Source organism: Pogoniulus pusillus, chromosome 10, assembly GCF_015220805.1.
Source record: "Pogoniulus pusillus isolate bPogPus1 chromosome 10, bPogPus1.pri, whole genome shotgun sequence".
NCBI classification, from domain to species: domain Eukaryota; kingdom Metazoa; phylum Chordata; class Aves; order Piciformes; family Lybiidae; genus Pogoniulus; species Pogoniulus pusillus.
Window position 1 is genome coordinate 6,111,196 of NC_087273.1, and position 18,868 is coordinate 6,130,063.

Genomic DNA, 18,868 nt, shown 5'->3' on the forward strand with positions numbered 1-18,868 from the left:
AGACGTTTGGCTTTCGCTTTAGAGACACCATCTTTAGGAACCGTAAATTTCTGACAGTCATCTTTTAGATGAAAAAGGCCTCGGGGGCAGGTTTTGATGTGTGGGCTTGGAATTGGACTCTGCTTCTGATTTTACAGTGCTTGGAATGTGATGCATCTAGGAGCATGTTCTTCCTAAGAAAAGCTGCAGAGGACTTGAGAGGGTATTTAGGATGCTTTGGCACTTCAGGTCAGGCCAGCGGCCCGTTTGGCTGGACTGCTCCCGTAACATAGATGGGGACCCCAGCAAGGCTTGCTCCTGACAAGGATTTGTCCTACAAAGTCCTAGAAGTGTTGAGAGAGCCAAGACGCTTCTCAGAGAAAGCCTCTCTGGGGTAGCCCCACTCCACTGCAATGATGGGGGTGCTGCAGGAATTAGAGACAGCTCTTGGAGCCCTAGCTGGAGTGAGTGCTGCAGCCCCAGCCCTCTGGGGCCTCAGAAGCATCCCGGTACCCGCGGCTAGGTGTGCGCTGGGCTGCTGCCAGCACAGAGATCACTTTGCCCCTGGCAGCCGGAGGCAGCCTGAGCTGCCTTCCCAGGCAGAACTGGGGCTGAAGGCGAAGAGCCCTGCGTTGGCAGGCGCCGGGATGGGAAAACGTCCTTCAGGAAGCAAGGGTCAGGCCTTGCCAGGTCACGGTGCGTTCCCAGGGAGGCAGAAGCGCCGCAGTGGGAGGGCTCCTGCCAAGGGGTCAGCTGCAGAGCGCTGCGGCCGCTCTCCAGAGTCCGTGCTAAGGAGACATGGGCGCTCTCCAGGCCATTTCCACATCCTTTCCCTTTGCATAAGCAATGCTTGCCTGCTGTGAGGAAAACAACAAACTCCTGCCCTCTAGAGACAGGAGACCTCCAGCTCTGCTGAATAAAATATTTGCCACAGCCTCCTTTTGAAGCAGATGCTACAAATGCACACAGTTTTATTCCCCCCCAAGGCCCACGCAGCCGGCTCAGCAGCTCGGCGCACTCTCTCCTCCCAGCCCTGGAAGGCCAACTCGCAGGAGAGGCAGCTTGTCACAACCACTCTTTTTCAAGGCAGCAGTTTATTTGGAGATCTGCTGAATAAAGCAGTCACAGAAAACTTGGCCAAGGAAGATAAATCCCTCCCTTCCTCATTACCGAACCTGCCCAGACAGGATGGCAAACACTCAAGCTAGGTGAGCTCTTGTTTTACTTCCATTTCCCCTTCTCCTTCCCACTTCTGCCATCCCCTGCCTGCCTTGTCCTTCCCTGACACCAGTCAGAGCAAGGGCTGCCCTGCACACGATGTCAGAGGGACTGGCACTGGACAAAGAGGGAATCCAGATGGTGACAACAGCACTCGGCACTCCTGTGCCTGCTGGCACTGATGGCTGCCCTGCTCCTGAGTGGCCCTGGTGTTGTCCATGTCTGACCTGCTCACCAGCAGTGCAGTGAGGATGGGGTTTGCATGGTATGCTCCAGGAGTTGCTGGGACTCTCAAAGCATGCTGCAAATCTTTGCTCTCAGGCACCTCGAGCCCTGTCAGCAGCACCGCTTTCAGTGCCACGCAGCACACTGAGCTATAAAACCCCTGCAGTCCAGGGTTTCACAAGGTTACACCACTGGCAGACATGTAGATGGAAGATTTGTCTGCTGTAGCAACTGTGTGGAAATGTCCATATGTCCAGTTCCAAATAAGCACTATTAGCAGGGTGAAAAGCTGCTCCTAACAGCATTTCCTCAGAGCTGCCAGCAGGCTAAAAATAGCAGAGATAATGCCCCTGGCCTCCACACCACAGCACACTGAGCACAGCCCCTCACAGCTGAGAGACACCAAGCCCTCCCCGATGGCAACAGCAGCGTTCTGCACACACAGCCTGGCTCTGCAGCACTGGGGGCTTGCTCCCAACACTTAGCAAACCAGAGGTACCAAAACACACCTAAATCACAGCACCTGGGCAAACCCAGCAAACCAGAGGTGGGCAGCTTTGTCAGCGAGCTGCTGACTCCAGCCACATCACCTGCACAGCCTGGGATACCCACTAAGTAGCACTCACTGCCTAATATTCATAGTAAGGTAAACATGGCTCCATCTGAGCTGCCTGCCTTCCTGCAACAAACAGTCTGACACAGCAGCAACACTCTTGGCCATCCACTGCACACTTTACATCTTTAGATGGCATCTTTCAAATACCTATTTTGAACCTATTACTGGCAGATTTGTTTTGTTGGCCTATGCTCTAAAATACATCACTTCTGCACTTCACTCCATCATCCCTTTACTTGCCTACAACTGAAGCAGGCCCAAAGGGTGAAAGGTGGCCGCTGAAGTAGCTGTGCTTGTGCTGGCACACTGTCCTCAAAGTGGGCTCTTCTCAGGCAGGGATGCCAGTTTGCATTGTGATACCACTGGCCTTGAAATTCAGGATATGTGACTTTTGAAAGGTGGCTTAAGGGACTGCTTGGACTAATCATGAGCTCGTGCACACATGCTGCAGTGCATAGGTGTGAGACAATAAACAGCTCCTTTGTCTTTCCACTTACCTTAAGGTAAAAACTGCTACAGTGGAAAAAAAACCTCTTCTCATGCTAAAAAATGTGTAGTGCCATTCAGCTGTAGCTTGTTTCTTTCATCATGTTCTTGTTGCATTAGGAAGATTTTGAGCCCACCCAGTGCTGTTCTTGGGATCTGCAGTTTACTTCATTTCTGCCAGTGATATCAATTAAGTAATTTTGGGGAGGAAGCAGCCCTGGGAGTGATCCTGATGTCTGCATCAGCAGCAATGGGTTCTGGAGCAGTAATGCTGATTGTTTCTCTGATTCATTACTCATTTATTTTGTGCAGATTCCAGCCATGCACAGCACTGCAAGGCAGCTTTCCCATGTGCTCAAGAACCACCACCACAGTGCAGGGCAGAGATGCCAACTGGGCCTTCACACACAGTCTGTGTGGCTGCTAACAGCACTGCACTGGGGTGGCAGCTGTGAGCAGGCACCACTGAAGCAGTAAGGTGACACAGGCAAGGATAGGAAACTGACAGCTTCAGATGGTTTGGTTTGACGTAGCAATGCTGAGGTGTCCAGGACAGAGCCCACACAGCTGTAGCTGTGTCTGTCTCTCTTTCGTGTGTGTGTCACTAACAAAAGATGCTTCCCAAATTGCTCTGAGCACTGCAGGTGGTACTCAGCAACAGAAAAACTTACACTCTGACACACCTCAGGGCAATAAAAGCCTTCCCAGCCACCTGGCAGTCCCCAGTGCCATGCCACCCAATACTGTGACTGGCACATCAGTGTGGGCTTGTAGGAGGGCACAGGGCTGCCTCTGCAGGCACCTTGGGATGCCTTTTGCTCTTGGGCATTGAGATCTGGAGCTCTGAGCTGCAGTTCAGTCTGAGCCTCTGCTCCCCTTAAGACGCTATGTTCTGCAAGGACTGCGTCGTGGTTGTGCTGTAGCTTACCTTCAGCAGGCTGTGGAACGTGTAATACAAAGTGCTGCATCTCAGGCAACCTCCTGCTGTAGCATTCTTGCTTCTTCTTGTTGTGCAACACCTGCCCTAGTCTCCCACTGCAGTACCTGTGGTGCCTCTTGGAGTGAAGGTGGCTTTGTCCCCATTGCGTCTGGTGCGCAGCAACAACTCCACGTTCCACGCAAAGCCCAGGGAACGGCTGCGGAACTCATGCTTTAATTACTCTAGTCCTAAACACTCATTTAGCTCAATTTTGTACTGAGTGGGTGTTGGTATTGTTGGGGTTTATGATGCAGTGATTTACAAGGCATGATACATCTGATCCCAAATTGGTTGTATTGATTGTGTAATTGAGAACAGGACCACGAGTGCAGTGTTAACCCTCCACGCTGGGGGGTCGTGGCAAGACTGCTGGGATGGCAATTCCCTGGTGTCATTAGTGATGTAGAACAAGCACACTTGTTTTAATGGGGAAGGCCAAAAATAGCCTGATGAGTCTACTGTTTGCTGAACAGTGCTTAAGTGAACAGTAAAGCTCAGAGTAATCAGAAAAAAGAATTCCTCCTCTGTTTGTAAAAGCCAGGGGTAGGGATGCAGTGGATCCCACCACATGGGAAGTCCTGAGGGTCACACAGGGAACAGGCCACATGAGCAAGCATCTTCTGCTCAGTCCCAGCTCACACAAGGACAGTGATGCTGGCTTCAACACACACAGCCTGGGCCTCTAGTTGACAAAACCCACAGTTCCTGGTTGGTTTGGACTAACTGAAAATTAGCCTTTTTCTGTTCTGCTTGCTGCAGTTTGCCCCTCTAGAATGCAAGCCCTTATACTTCTCACTGGAGCTACTGACAGTGCCTTTGTCTTGTCTGTCACTAGCTGATGCTAACTGTTTTGCTAGCTGGAATTTCTTAGTTTGCTCTGCTGGATGAGTGACATGATCAGGGATCTGGCTGACCTTTTTCTCCTCCCTCCTCCATGAGTCCTTGAATAAGGACGTTGGGACAGAGACCATGGAGATGAGTGGGGAACCAGAATGACAGTTGCTCACTTAAGGCTCTCCTGTCTCTGCTGTGTCTGGAATCAATCCTTCTGGAAGGATAAACCCTCTAAGGCAGCATTCCCCGGAAAGACCCACGTGCAAGAAACAAACTGTGGCAAGCAGAGAGGCCTGCTGATAGACCTCTATCTATTTTTGCTAAGAAATAACTAAGCAAAAGATACCTCTGGCAATTGTGCAAGTTAGGCTCAGAGCTCAGAGCCCTTTATTGCTGGCTTGAAAGCTTCTTACCGCATTTCACGTGGCGGTATTGTGAAACCAAGCACCTTGTCACATCCCATTACCTGAAGGGAGAAGTTGTTCTGGGCTGTGCAGGCTTGCAGTATTTGCTGTTGTGTTAATGACACCACAGTGCTCCTGACCTTCTCATTAATTAGCACTTTCAGGGTATTTTCCAGCTCTGTCCCCCTGCCAGCACCACATTCTACACAAAACAAGGCTTTGTTTTTTTCATTGGGAAGATCTCATTCCCCACTTTTCTTACATTAGAGAAGGTACAGAAATCCACCAAGCACACATCAGACACACTCACTACCTTCATGCCAATTCAGCTTGGAAGTGACTCCTCAGGTATAAAGGAGAAACAATCACAGGAGCATCTACCCAAACCCTTCTAACCCTGCCTAGAGGCTGGCAGAGAAGATGTCTTTAGAACAGAACAAAGAATGCCACTGGGTGAACTCTGGTGAAAGCCAAGTTCTCCCAGGCTATCACCTCTGTGTTTTGTTTTAAGGCTTCACAATTACCAGATTCATTTTGGAATACATTAATGTTCCCTTTCCTCCTCAGATGCCAGGGTACTTAGGAGAAGGCCCAGTGCCACAGAATTCCCTTTGCTTTTCTTTAAGCACTCGGAGAAGTGCACAGAGATGTCCAGGACTGTCAGACTGTGCCTCTGGAGGAATCTCTGCACTCCTGCCTGCTCTCTGCATCTCTCCTGCCACTGTAACACAGGGCAGCAGGTGAAGTTAGCAGCTACTACACCACCTATTCACTGGTTCTCTGTTAGCTTACAGATGACAGAGGCCCACTGGCACAGAGAGACTTTAATGAATGAGGAGCCTCACACCGAAGAACACAATGCTGGCAGCCACTAATCACACTACACCTCCCTTCCAGACCTTAGGCATCCCTTTCTGCAGGTGGAGAAGTCCTGAACAAAGGCTCAGTATGCTTCTTCCACCACAGGAGGAAAGGCATCTCTGCTGTGCCCAGGGGGCTGTCCTCCTGCAGTCTGGGTCAGCTCCCAGAAGTGGCTGCCTGCTTTTAGCACCCAGCCCAAATTATAAAGGGCACATGACTTTTGCTGGAGGTATTGGTTCATACAGCTACACCAAAAGAAGTCAGAGTTAATCTGGGCCCTGTTATGGGAGAATAGCATTTACCTGGGCATGGCAGCAGAAGCCACTTCTCTTTTTGGTACACAGCAATTTGGAAGCAGGTGAGGAGAGCTGGAGTCACTGCTAGCAAAGACAGCTTCAAGTCAGTAGGAGCTCTGCTAGAGCTAACTCACAGCCACGTTCATCTGTGCTGTGCATGCCAGGATTTGGCTCGGGGAAGGGGCTGTGGCCAGTGTCTGTCTGCACCCTGCTCTTCTCTTACCTCGTGTGGCTGGGTTTGGGTTTGCCCACTGCAGCTGCTGAGAATTTGTACATTTTCCTCAGAGCAGATCCCAGAGTGTTCCAAAGGGTTCTGTACCATCACTGCTTTCCTGACACCATTAGTTTGTGAGGCCTGTGGGGTGCCTCACTCTGGGTAATTGCCATTAGTGCTAAGAAGGTTTTCCACTGGTCTGGTGTCTGCACAAAGCTCTGAGTTTAAATCACAGCTGCCTTCTGGCCGTGAATGTTCGGCACTCGCAGTCCTGGCTGCATGCATGACTCCACCAATAAGAGCTTCTCTCTTCCTCCCTCAGGGCCGATGTATCAACTTCACCCGAGTTCCGTCTCAGTAGAGGAGGAGAAGAGGATCCCAGGAGGACAGACAGCCACATTGCCACTTCTCATCCGAGCAGAGCAACCCAGCATGCCTGTGCATTCCTTGGACCATGCTCCAGCCCGACCCCAGAAGGTTTCTGCGTTGCCGCTCCCAGGAGCCAGTGTGGCCGCACCGGGCACCGCGTCCCACCCAGTGCACCAATACTCTGTGATCCCAGCAGTACCAAGAAGAGAAGCACCAACCCAGCCGGTGCTCTCGGGGAGCACATGAGGCAGGGCAGACACCACAGCTGAGCACTTTCTGGTTTGGTTACTTTATGCTTTCCTCAGGACTCCGCACTCTCTGGATGCAGTGCGCTGCCGGCGGAGGCTGCGGTTTCTGGGCACGTGCTGCTTACCCAGAGGCATGGAGAACAATCCCCAGCAGGCTCCACGAGTGCCAGCCCAGTGCCTTAAAGCCGTGTCACATCACCAGCCCCTGCACTGTGCCTTACGGGAACCTTCTGACTGGAGATCTTGTCACTCCAACACTGAGAAGTGCACACGCATGATAAAATGTAGACAGGGTGCCTCAAGGTATTGGTAGGAGCGAGGCTCTGCCCTTTAGTTTCTGAAGACACCTTTCCTTCGTTATGCACCCGGGACAGGAAGAGAATTAACAGAGCGTTATTGCACGGGAAGACAGCCTGCAACCAGAGATCCTGAGTGGAGTTTGAGGGACTGATGCTTCAAGACCTTGACACTGCGGCTGGTGGTTTTTTCCCCTTTCCTGCATTCGGAGCTCAGTAGCGCAGAAAACATCAGCATCTATAAACATACCTAACAGTCCTCGACTTCTCTGTGCCTTTATTTGCTTTCAGATCAAAAAAGCAGTCACCACTAAGCTGGTATCTCAGGGTTGGTTTTTTTTCTCCCCTCTCCCCCCCGAATCTCCAAGGGCTCTTTCGGCGTCACAAGCCAGCAACTCTCTTTGCATGAGAATTTCAAAGTTTAATTAATATAATTAAAGGCAACAGCAAGCAGCAGCCTGTGAAGATTTTGCTCATCTTTTTTATGCCTTTTGACATTGAATGACCTATTACTGTACGTACGGCGCTCGCTTCGAGGGGCACCGTGCGCCGGGCGAGACCCAGCAGCAGAGAAAGAGCTGCCATCAAATTAGGGATTGAGCGCACGGGAGCCCGGCCAGCGCCAAGCATCGACGGTGTTTGCATTATCATTTTTTAGAAGAACCAGTGTCGTGTCACGTCGACGATGCCAAATTATGTTAGCGTGAGCGGAAACACTGTGGGGGAGGAAGGAGGGAGCAGCTGAAGAAAAAGGCTCAAATGATCCAGTCACTTTGGATACTGTACTTCAGGCGCAGAATGGATATTCGAGGCGAAATCTGACAAAGCGCGCCCGCTTTGATGGGAACCGGTATAGACAATGACCAGTGGCTGGGTCAGTGGGATGTCTCTCTGCGAGCAGGGAGGCTTATCAAATGACACTAAAAATAAGTTCAGCAACCATCACGTCGGAGGGGAAAAGGCGAACATTTCACATTTGGTGGGCACCAATGTGCGCAAGATGGAAAGAGCAACGCGAAGCATCCTGGTCTAATTATCTCCTTTGTGCTCTTCACTGAAATTGCAAGGGACGTAAATAATTCTCTTGGTCGATGTCCAAACGTGTGGCACTGCCCAAAGAAGCCTTTACATATATCCACTCGCTTACATCTTTCGCTTGAGTTTATTTATGCCACTGGTAGCCTCATCACCCACAGCCATGTGTGCACAGTAGACTATAAATAAAATTATTATCTGAGTTTCAGTGATTATTTCCTCCTTCTCCTCCCCCCTCCTCTTCACAGCTTACACTTGTGCCAGCTACACAGTCACCCTGGGTACCAGTTCCCAAAGGCCACTCGTGCCACCCAAGCACAACAGAGAGCTGCTCTCGTACCCAGCAACAGCGCAGCACCAATGCCACCGGCACTGGGTGAGGATGCTTCAGCCCAGCTGTGTACAGCAGGCTGGTTCCATCCCCAGAGCGTAGCCAGCAGCAAGGCTTTGGCTTACTGCAGACCCATGAAACCTCTGTGGACTCTCCAGCTTAAGACAGAAAACCAGGACCAGGTAGAGGTTTGCTAGGGCAGAGGTGAGGTGCTGTACACTCCCCAAGGTACAGAGGCAGCATAGGCAGCAACACTGATCTCATCAGACACCAGGTTAAAATTAGCTCTGCTCCCTTTACTTATTTTCCTCCATTTTTAATATAAACACAACACTTCTTTTGAGCTTGAGTCAGAGTTGGCAGCTTGCATTTGGAGCAGCATCTTGCATAACAGGAAAACATGCAGATGAGGAATTTTCCCCGTGTGTATCTGCTGTCTCTCAAAGAACATTTGTAACTAATAGAGCCACAGAAATAGCAACCCAATGATCATCTTTTGTCCTCCCTAGCTGCCTATGCATGTTCACAGAACATGGGAACATGCAGGCTTTTGGAGTGGCTGATGTCAAGTGAAAATGTTTCAGGTGCCTGCACTGATCGTCCCTTCTCACTGGCACGATGCTGCAGTGCTTTATGCTGTCCACTCAGCTGAAGAGAACACCCTAGGAGTTTCATGATTACAGTGGGGAGTATCTGTCGCAAACCACCCAGGGGCTAAGAGGCACAGGGTAATAGTTTAAAATCCACTGATTCAAAAGAGCACTAAGCAAAGCCTGACAGAAGTGCACACAGTGCCTGAGAAAGCTGTGACTGGCCACGCTAGCAGAGTACGTCCCTTGCAGTTTCAAACCTTGGGTATCTCCTTACAAAAAGACCTGTGAACATTGCTGGGACCTATTCTAGCCTAGGTAAGAAAAAGAACAGTCTCTTGAAAAATTAAATGAGCATGGGAGCGATCCAGAAAACATTCTAATGAGAAGTCTGCAAACCCCAGAGTCTGAAATGGTTTTTTAACACAAAGACCTTTGTGCAACACCAAAAAGTTCCTCTAAGTACAGATGACAGCACTACAGGCATGGCATGGTGTGACTCGTCACGTGTGACACTAGCTTAGGAAACCTCTCATCTCAAAAAGAGAGAGGGGACTACGAGTCTCCTCAGGCAGGTTTCCATGCCCAGGCAGGCACACAGCAGTCACCGGTGGGAGGAGATGGAGATGGCCACTCCCTGCATCCCTACAGGCACCCAGTGTCCCCCTGTGTGCTGCCCTCAATGCCTGGAATGCAGCTTTGGTCTCTAGAGACCTGAAAAAGAGCATGCTCAGGACTCTTGTGTTGTAAGCATGAGGATTAAGACAGAAAAGGGTAAAAGCCAAAAGCTCCTGTGTCGTGCCAAATGCAAAGGGGTGCCAGGAAGAGCCACATTCCTGCTGAGTGTAGATCTCAGTTACCTGCAAAGGCCAGGTTCTGCCCAGACATGGAGCCTTCCTCTGCTCTCAGCAGAGCCACAGCTCTGCAAAGGGTGCCCACTGTGCCCTTTTAAATCTAACCACACCTGCAGCTTTCACCAACCATTCAGTTGGGCTTAAGCCAGGGGCCAGGTCAGGCTGATCCGAGGTGAAAGCTGAGGGAACATTCACGCTGCAGGTTGATCCCAAGCCGCCAGTGCTGCCTGGCAGCCCAGCTGACTGGTACCAATTCCTGCTGGTATTTTTGCAGCAGGAAATCCCTGTGCCACATCTCTGCTCTTCTAATCGTCCTTAAGGCGACACCACAACTCTGCACCCCACACACCGCTGCGTACCTGCCGTGGCTGCACTCAACCCTTGAGTGTGCTGGGCTTGGCTTTGGGAGCAGAAGACACCACCAGTAATGCTGCCTTCTGCAAGTCATGTTCAGAGCCCCTCCCCGTGGCCTGATGGACTCTGAGCACAGTTGCCCAGCCTCCTGGAGATGCTTGCTGACACCAGCTTGCCCTGCCCATTGGTTCCGCTTTTGCCATGTCTTTGCAATTCAAATCAGTTTGGTGTCCTCAATGGAAAAAAAAAAGTGACAGCCACAAGCAGGAGAGGTTTTACCTTCTGCTCTTCCACCCTGCACTTGGAAAGGAGCTGGGGAATTCTGTCTTCTGCTCTTTTAGCCAAAATGCCCCATTCCTGCTCTGGCAGAACTGTCTCTTCCTTCTCACCACTGGGCTGAGGAGTGAAGAGAACGAGAGGCATCTAGGGGGTGTTTCTAGGGGGGATAAATCCACACTTTGTGCCTCTTGACTCAGACTACTCTGCTGCTGAGCACTTTGCTGTTCCTAGCTTGCTGGGAAGGAGTGAAGGTGCTGTCACCATCTGTCCATAGCCTTTAGCTCACTAGAACTTATCCCTCGCAGCAGAGCCTCCCAGGAGGATTTGGGGAATTACAATCAGCTGTGCTGAGAGGCAGGGTCCGACTGGAAGCACTCCTGCTGCTGCCCCTCCCGTGCTGCTGGAGCCACAAGGCGAGTGCCTCCCTTTCCATGGCTAATCCAGACCCACTAACCCTGCAAAAGCAATGCCCACCTGCACCCCATGGCATCTCCCAAGGGATGACACAGAAGTTGGGAGAAGGCAGGTGACACAACAGTGACTTGACCTAGCTGTAGTGCAGCTGTCTCCTGGTGTAAGCACATATTAGGGTGCCTCTCGCTACAGCTCCCTTCTCTGTGCACATGCAGAACCCCCTACAGAGCTTCCAGGAGCTCAGCTTTGTGCCTCCCCATGCCCAGAGCTCTGGTCACCCAGGCTGAGATGGAACAGCAACAGGCTCCACAGCCCTTGTCCTGCAGAGCAGCCCACAGCCAGCACAGAACTGAGGTCTCCTTGCTCAAACACAGGACTGCTCAGCAGTGGGAGACACAAAGGTTAAGGGATCCTTCCAAGTGTCAGCCTGACACTACTAGCAGATAAATAAGGAGGTGCCCTGCAACCCAAGCCAAGACAGAAACACTCCCTGCTCCTGGGGGCAGGAAGGCTTCCCATTGTCACACAGAATCACACAGAGTAACATCCAAGTTGGAAAAGTCCCTCAGGATCACCAAGTCCAACCACTATGCCCACTCTGCAAGGTTCACCCTAAACTATACTCCCAAGCATCACATCCAAAGGACTTTTAAGCACATCTGGGGTTGGTGACTCCACCACCTCCCTGGGCAGCCCATTCCAATGCCTGACCACTCTTTCCATGAAAAACATTTTCCTAATGTCCAGTCTAAACCTACCCAGATGCAGCCTGTCCTCAGCAAAGAGGACAGGACCCAGCCCAGGGAGCCGAACTGCAAAGGACACCAGCGGCTGGCCCAGCCCAGGTGTCAGAGGAGGCAGACAAACTGCACTGAGGAGAATGGAAAGCAGGTAGAAACATACTGACAGAACTTCAGACGTGACAGTAGGCAAGTGAAAGCGCTGCTCCATGTGCTAATGAGCATCTTCCAAACAGCTCTTGTGCTGTTGCAGAACTCCTGAATGTCAAAATCCCCAGCAAGGGCCTTAGCAGCCCTGGCATGCACTATTCTGCTTTACAGATCTGGTTGCATTGGCTCAATTAAAATGGTTATGTATTTCTGGGTCTCGTGTAGGTGCCATCTGTTTAACAGTGCAACTGGGTCCTGTGATGCACTTGTAAGTTTCCTGCTGCAATCAGGTTTTTTTGATATAATGAGGGACTTTGGAGATGAGGAGCTGCCTCTACTCGATGATTTTTCTGGTTTGGCAGCAAACCTACGATGACTCTTCTTGTGCTACCAGGATGGCTCTGCAGCCTATGGAAAAGCAAGCAGCTCATCTGCATCTTTGCACCAAAGCCACATCATTTAACTCACACTTAACTCTTTTCATTTGCTTCTTCTGCCTTATTTTGTAAATGAGCTTCTTTTCCCAAGCTGGAGTCGGCAGGACTCTCGCCTGGCTCCCCATGGCTGCAGCTGCTTGGGCCACGTGCTGAAGCCAAGCCTCTACCCAAGGAACAGTGAAATGTTTGTAGAGTGGAGCAGATCTGTCTGCCCTACAGACCAGTCCCCACTGCCTGCTTCAGCACTATTTCGTCCTGTGTAACGGACAAAGAAAATGCATCTGACAACAAAGAGCCACACAGGCAGCTCCACACCCAGCAGCTCCTCACCTCACAGCGTCACAGAACGCTGCAAGAGACCTCCAAAGCTCACCCAGTCCAACCCCCCTATACCAGATCACACAGGGACACATCCAGGCAGGTCTTGAATATCTCCAGAGAGGGAGACTCCACAACCTCCCTGGGCAGCCTGTGCCAATGTTCCATCTTCATCCCAGGGAAAAATATCCTCCTCATGTACCCATGGAACTTCCTACACCTCAACTTCCACCATTGCCTCTTGTCCTGTCACTGGGCAGTACTCCCCAGTACTTCTGCAGGAATTGACCTGTTGGGTGCTGCTGTGGGGACAAGGACCCCACAGGACACTTCCCACATGGACAAACAGGTGCTGCCTGCTGAGCTAAGTTATGGAATAAAAAAGGACCCTTCCCCACTGTTGGATCTGCCAGCAAGTCACTGACCTGGCTTTTGAAGCCAGTGTGGCAGCCCCAAGCAGAAACAGCAAAAGCAGCCAGAGCCAGGGTCAGGCTTTGAAGACCTTGGTCCCAGAAGGACATCAAACCAAGCACAGGCACACTGAAGTCTGCCAAGACAACACCAAGGGTGGCTATGGACCAGTTCAGAGAAGTTCTCTGTGCCAGAACTGCACAAGCTGGAGCAGCCCCACCATGTGCTGCCCCTGGCACTGCTGCCAGAGCCCATTAAAAGCAACTCACTGGTGTGACTGGGAACAAATGCACCTTCCTGAGGCTAAACTCCCACTTGCACAGAAACAGCCTGATGGGTCTACAGCAGAACTTGAGCCGGCCCTGAGAGAGCTCTGCTGCAGCAAAGCCTGTGCCAGTGCTCTCAGGGTTTCCTGCAGGACCCCGAGGTGACACAGGACTCTTCTAAGAAGGGGTTGACTTCAAGGTCATTCCATAACACCAGGGGAGCACAAACATATGGTATAAAAGTAAAACAACAGCACATCTCATCTCTGAAAGGGGTTCCTGGGAAGAGCCAGTTCAGATAGAAGTTGGTAAAGGGTCACTTCACAATACAGCCCTTCCAAATTGCAGTTCAAACTCGGAATTAATTATCCTTTCACTGTCTTGGGTTTTCTTTTCTTCTTTACTTCACATTAACTGCAGCTGAAATTATTTTAAAGCAATGATCTTGAACGTCATGTCCTTCAGCTGGCCCTGAAAATCCATTCCCTATGGAAAGCCTCCTTTCTTTTCCAAGATTTCCGTGAGTGTATAAAGCTCATCACGGCTCTGGCTCTCTAGGGGTGTCAGATGCTGGAATGATAGCCAGGTGTCTGACTGCTGGACCAGCTCCAAGGTACTTTATTAGCAGGAGGAGGCCAATTGAAAGCCATTTAACTCCTTCAGCTTCCACAGATCCAGCGTGTGGGTCCTGCAGCAGCACACTTGGCATATGCACAGCCACCAATGCAGGCTTTGAGTCACCAAGTTGTGAGATAAAAGCAGAACATCAAGGGCAACAGGCACAGGCTGGGACATGCCAGGCTGACAATAGGGAGATTTTTTCTTCATGCAATGACACCTATAAATAAGCATCTTTAAGGCCAGAGCTACCCACAAGCTCCCACACTCTCCTGAAACTGCCACTTCCCCCCTCCCTGTGATAAGCCTGGGCCCAGCAGACCAACAAGGTCGTGAAGCCACCACAAGTGGCTCATTCTCTGCACGCAGGGTGCCACAATACCGTGCTGCACAACCACACTCCGCAAGGTACAGCACTTGCTCAGCACACAAGGGACATGCTGGCTCCCTACTTTACCCTCCTATTCCACGTGGGTTCCCAAAGGAAGGGAGAAAATGTCCTGTGTTAAACATATTGCACAGGGGATGGTCCCAACCCAACACAGAGAACAAAAGAGGATTTCTGAGTTGATTTCAGGATGAACATCCTCCCCCTCTCCCTGCATCTAAGGGAAAAGCTGTTAGATTTTTCCCTATGCCAGGGTGTCCCATGGCACTGCCTGAGGTTTATGCACGCACAGCAGTCTGTAGGCACTGGGAGGAGCTGCAAGAAGACAATATTTCAACCTTCTTTGGCCCCCAAGCCTCTGCAGCTGCCTTCACTGCTCTTGAAAGTCCCCCAGGGCCTGTGCCAGAAGAGCAGCAGGAGCAAAGCTAAAGATCGAGCTCCAGGCTGCACCTCCTCTCTTGCCACCAGCCCAATCCCCTCAGCCCATGCCCTGTCCTGTCCAGAGTAAGCTGAAGGACAGGTCAGACAGCACAGAGGCTTTTCTTTCCCTTCTCCACCCCAAGCTGTTAGTGGGTGTTGATGAAAAACTGCTCCAGACAGGACTTTCAGAAGCTTCTCACTGAGGCTTCACACTTGGCTTGGAAATAAACGGGCCTTTAGCACTGCCCTCAGCCCAGAGCCCTGGGAAATGACTCCCCATGGCCCCAGCAGGTTTCAGCAGTGGAAAGGACACTGCACATGTGGTGCAGGGAGCCTGCTCCCTCCAAGGTCCTGGCCAAGGGCTTGCTGCAGGAGCAGCTGTGAGGGCTGCAGGGACACAGCCCATGAGGTGTCACGGGAAGAGTCCAACCCCGAGGGCTGTGAGGGGTTCCCTAAATGACTCACAGGGCTGATCTTGCAAGGAGAGGAGTCACTGCAGCTAGTGGGCGAGGAAGGAATGGCACAGCCCTGTTGGCACTCCGAGCGTGGACAGAACCTGGGGTCCTACAGCAAAACCCGCAGGAGAAAGCAGTACCCAAGAAGAGAAACGCAGAGGAGGCTTGGCTGTGGTGGCTGCGATTGTGCAACCCGCAGCTGACAGTGACACCACCGGCACTGACCTTCGTTGTTAGCCTTCTGGAGAGTCACCACGACAAAGGGAGCGGGGACAGAGCGGCGCAGGAAGGGCCCCGGGTGCGCCGCGTCCCTGATCAGCCCCAGCGAGCACAGGGGAAGGGAGCATGTGAAGATCCTGTCAACACGCTTAAAATAAGAACTGTGAGCAGATGCCCCTGGCTTTTTAGGGACTATGGAGAACTTCAGCTCACTGCCTGCAGCTCCAGCAATTTCCTTCAGAAGAAGAACCAGAAGGGACCACCAGGGCATTGCACCCTGTCCCCTAGAGGCTCAGCTCTCCTTGCCACAGAAGGGCTGAACTGGAAGGAGGTCTCCTGGTCAGCTGGCAAAGGCCACACTAGCAGTGTGGCACGAAATGGCACGCACCTTGCTGTCCCCTCTTGCCAGAAAACCTTGGCAATTAGTCTCTCCTCTTCACAAACAGATCAGCATCTTCTCTGCCTTCTGCAGAGGTGGCCCTGCCAGCCCTTTACAGGTGGGTCTACAGCTGGTCACTGCTCATGCTTGATACATGTGATCCCTGCCACATCTTACCAGGAAAGCAGGAGGTGTCTGATCCAGCTCCTCTGAACACCATCTAACAGCATACACTGCTGTCTACTGAGTTAGAGAGGAGGAGAGGGCCAATGGCAAGGGCTCTGGCAGGAGGAGCACGAGCTGGGGGCACCTCTAAGACCCCCAAAACCACCACTAGAGCAGGACAGTTCAGACCAAACATTCACCTCACTCAGCTCCTTGTCCCAGCAACACAGGGCATGAGCAGCAGAAAGCCACAGGCAGTGCCAACAGTGGCAGCTCAACTGTATCCCTGCATGCTCTTCCAGGCCACTGTCAGCAGCTGGGGGATGCCCTGACCCGGAGATCTCCCTCTCCCACACTTTAACACCAGGTATTTTCTTTCACTTCCAGCATGCAGAAATGAACTATGCAAAACAAAAACAAAACCCCACCACCCCCAGCATCAAAAAAACCCCATTTTCCACTAAAAAACAAAGCTTCTTTTAAGCTGCACCATGAACTACTTCCAACACTGCAGCAGAGAGCTAAAAATCTGAGCCACCCAGACACATCAGATTTCAACAAACACTGTCTGCAGTCACCCAGATGCATGGATTGGGTCCCTCCCTCCTCATCTCCTCTTCAGGAAAACCCAGAGGAGATGCCACGTCCTGGGCCTGGGCTCCCAGGCTCAGCCCTTCATGGCCAGGCTAGGTGCCAGTGTGTTCTGCAGCCACTGCACAGAAGGATCACGGTGAGCTTCCCACGGCTGCTCCAGACAAAGCTCCCTGGTAATTCTCTCAAGCTACAACCACATGGGCTGCAAGACCTCTCAAATTAGCCACTGGCATGTCTGTATCTGTAGGCAACCCAAACAGCTGATAGGGTGGCTCTGCTATTTCTGAGCAGGCCACTGATAACCACCACAAGGCCCCTGGCCCTCTTCCCTGGGGCAGCATCGTTCGGCACAGTGCTTGTGTCCAGCCCAGCCTGTGCAAGTCAGCTGCAAGGCTGTGACTTGCTTTCTTGGCGGCTGGGCTTTGCTGGAGGGTTGGAGGTTCTCTCCAGAAAGGCAAACACACCACTTGTGCTGCTCCTGGTGCACTGCATGCTCTAAACCCTGCTTCCACAGCAGCTTGATTTGCTTTAAGGGAAAAGAAAAGCAGCAGGAGAAATAGATAAAGTTCTGCTATTACGTGACAGGAGCACTTAGTAACCATTTTAGTCATAGAATCAGTCAGGGTTGGAAGGGACCACAAAGATCATCTAGTTTCAACTCCCCCTGTTATGGGCAGGGACACCCTACCCTAGAGCAGGTTGCCCACAGCCTCAGCCAGCCTGGCCTTAAATACCTGCAGGGATGGGGCCTCAACCACCTCCCTGGGCAACCCATTCCAGCCTCTCACCACTCTCACACTCAACAACTTCCTCCTCATATCCAGTCTGACTCTCCCACCTCCAGCTTTGCTCCATTCTCCCTAGTCCTGGCACTCCCTGATATCCTGAAAAGTCCTTCCCCAGCTTTTTTGTAGTCCCCTTCAGATACTAGAAGGCCACAGTAAGGTCACCTGGGAGCCTTCTCTTCTCAGGCTGAAGGAGCCCCAAGGCTGTTCAGTCTGGTCCTCACAGGAGAGGTGCTGCAGCCCTCTGATCAATCCAGTGGCCCTTCTCTGGACACACTCCAACACGTCCACATCCCTCTTGTAATGGGGGCTCCAGACCTGGATACAGTACTCCAGGTGGGGTCTCACCAGAGCAGAGTAGAGGGGGAGAATCACCTCCCTCGACCTGCTGGACACACTTCTCTTTGAAGTATTTTGTTGTTTCATTGTTTTCTTTTACAAGAGCAGTAAACTCTGGTACAAAGTGACAGCTGCAAAGCCCTGTGAAACGGCTAATCCCAGCGGCAGCCCTGGTCCTAGCTCAGTGCCAGGGGCTGCAGTGTCAGGGGGCACCCTGCAGCCTTTCTGCTCTGCAGAGGTGAGGTCTAAGCTGTGCCCAACAGGCCCTGAAGACAAGAGTGGCAGTTCAGAGCCAACCACATCCTCTCCACTGTGCCAGGAAAGGCTCTGCGAACCCCTCACCTTGGAGATGACTTTACTGCTGTGGTGCTGCAGCTGCAGGCCAGGTCCGTGCAAGCAAAGAAAACACTTTCTGCTGCCAGAGCATTACAGAGCACAGGGAGGCTGCTAGCACAGAATGAGGGAAGGGCTGGCAAGTGTGAGGTTTCTCAGACATACTGAGAAGAGATGGACCTTGGGAAGAGTGAGAGACAGCTCAAGCTCCCTGCAGAAGCGGGGCGCAGAGCCCATGGCAGTTGAAAGGGGAGCAGAGAGGCAAAGCCATCAGCTCTGCATCCCAGTTGAAGGGAAAAGCTGTGTCACTGGCAAGACCTGGAGAGAGAAACTCAGTGTCATGGGAAAACTCTCACAAGACTGCTGTGGTGTTTTGCCTAACAAAGCCACTTCCCTCTCCCTCTTCCTCCATGCTCTCCCTGAGATGCCTCAGTTTTGATGCTGGGCCAAGAGTGGGGCAGATGTCACCTAGGGAGCATTGGCTGCGCCCAGGGATGCCTCCAGCCCTGCCAGTGCTTTCCAGAGCTGCTGCTGTGCTGCCTGGCAGCAACTGAAACCACTCACAGTGTTCATCCTCCTTCCAAGAGAGGACTGTAGTGAAGAGCTTGGCTTGACCAGCCCCTTTGAGGTGAGCTGCCCTGACAAAGCCAGCAGTGACCACCCCAGGTGGTGCCCTTCTATCTGCTTGTAAAATAGACAGAAACTGGGCCTGGACATCCACTGCCATCACCTCCCAAGGCCAGGCTCACTGAACTGCCCAAGATCAGGTATCTTCTTCCTCTCTCTTCTAGGGATGAGGCTGTGCCCTCTGACATTTGCCCCATCTCAGGGAACTTTTTCACTTCTATGGAGCTGAGGGGGGGCACTTTTTCCAGTGGCCAGTGTGATGCTGGGCACTTCCCTCAACCAGATGCATTCTGGCTTGACTGGTGGTACCAGCTGACCACCTTCTCCTACAGACCCAAACGA

The 18,868-nt window shown here is 51.9% G+C and overlaps 1 protein-coding gene and 1 long non-coding RNA gene across 4 annotated transcripts in view; one reads left to right on the forward strand and one right to left on the reverse strand.

The window, feature by feature from the left end:
* Positions 1 to 8,268, forward strand: part of ANTXR2 (ANTXR cell adhesion molecule 2) — an 88,732-nt gene extending 80,464 nt beyond the window's left edge. For all 3 annotated transcript variants that reach the window (XM_064149648.1, XM_064149643.1, XM_064149646.1), the window contains exon 17: positions 6,435 to 8,268. In XM_064149648.1, the coding sequence (XP_064005718.1) occupies positions 6,435 to 6,473 (39 nt within the window). In that variant the 3' untranslated portion in view covers positions 6,474 to 8,268. The remainder of the gene's footprint in view (positions 1 to 6,434) is intronic.
* Positions 1 to 18,868, reverse strand: part of LOC135178628 (uncharacterized) — a 145,074-nt gene that overhangs the window by 2,058 nt on the left and 124,148 nt on the right. The gene's annotated exons all lie outside the window — the stretch shown is intronic.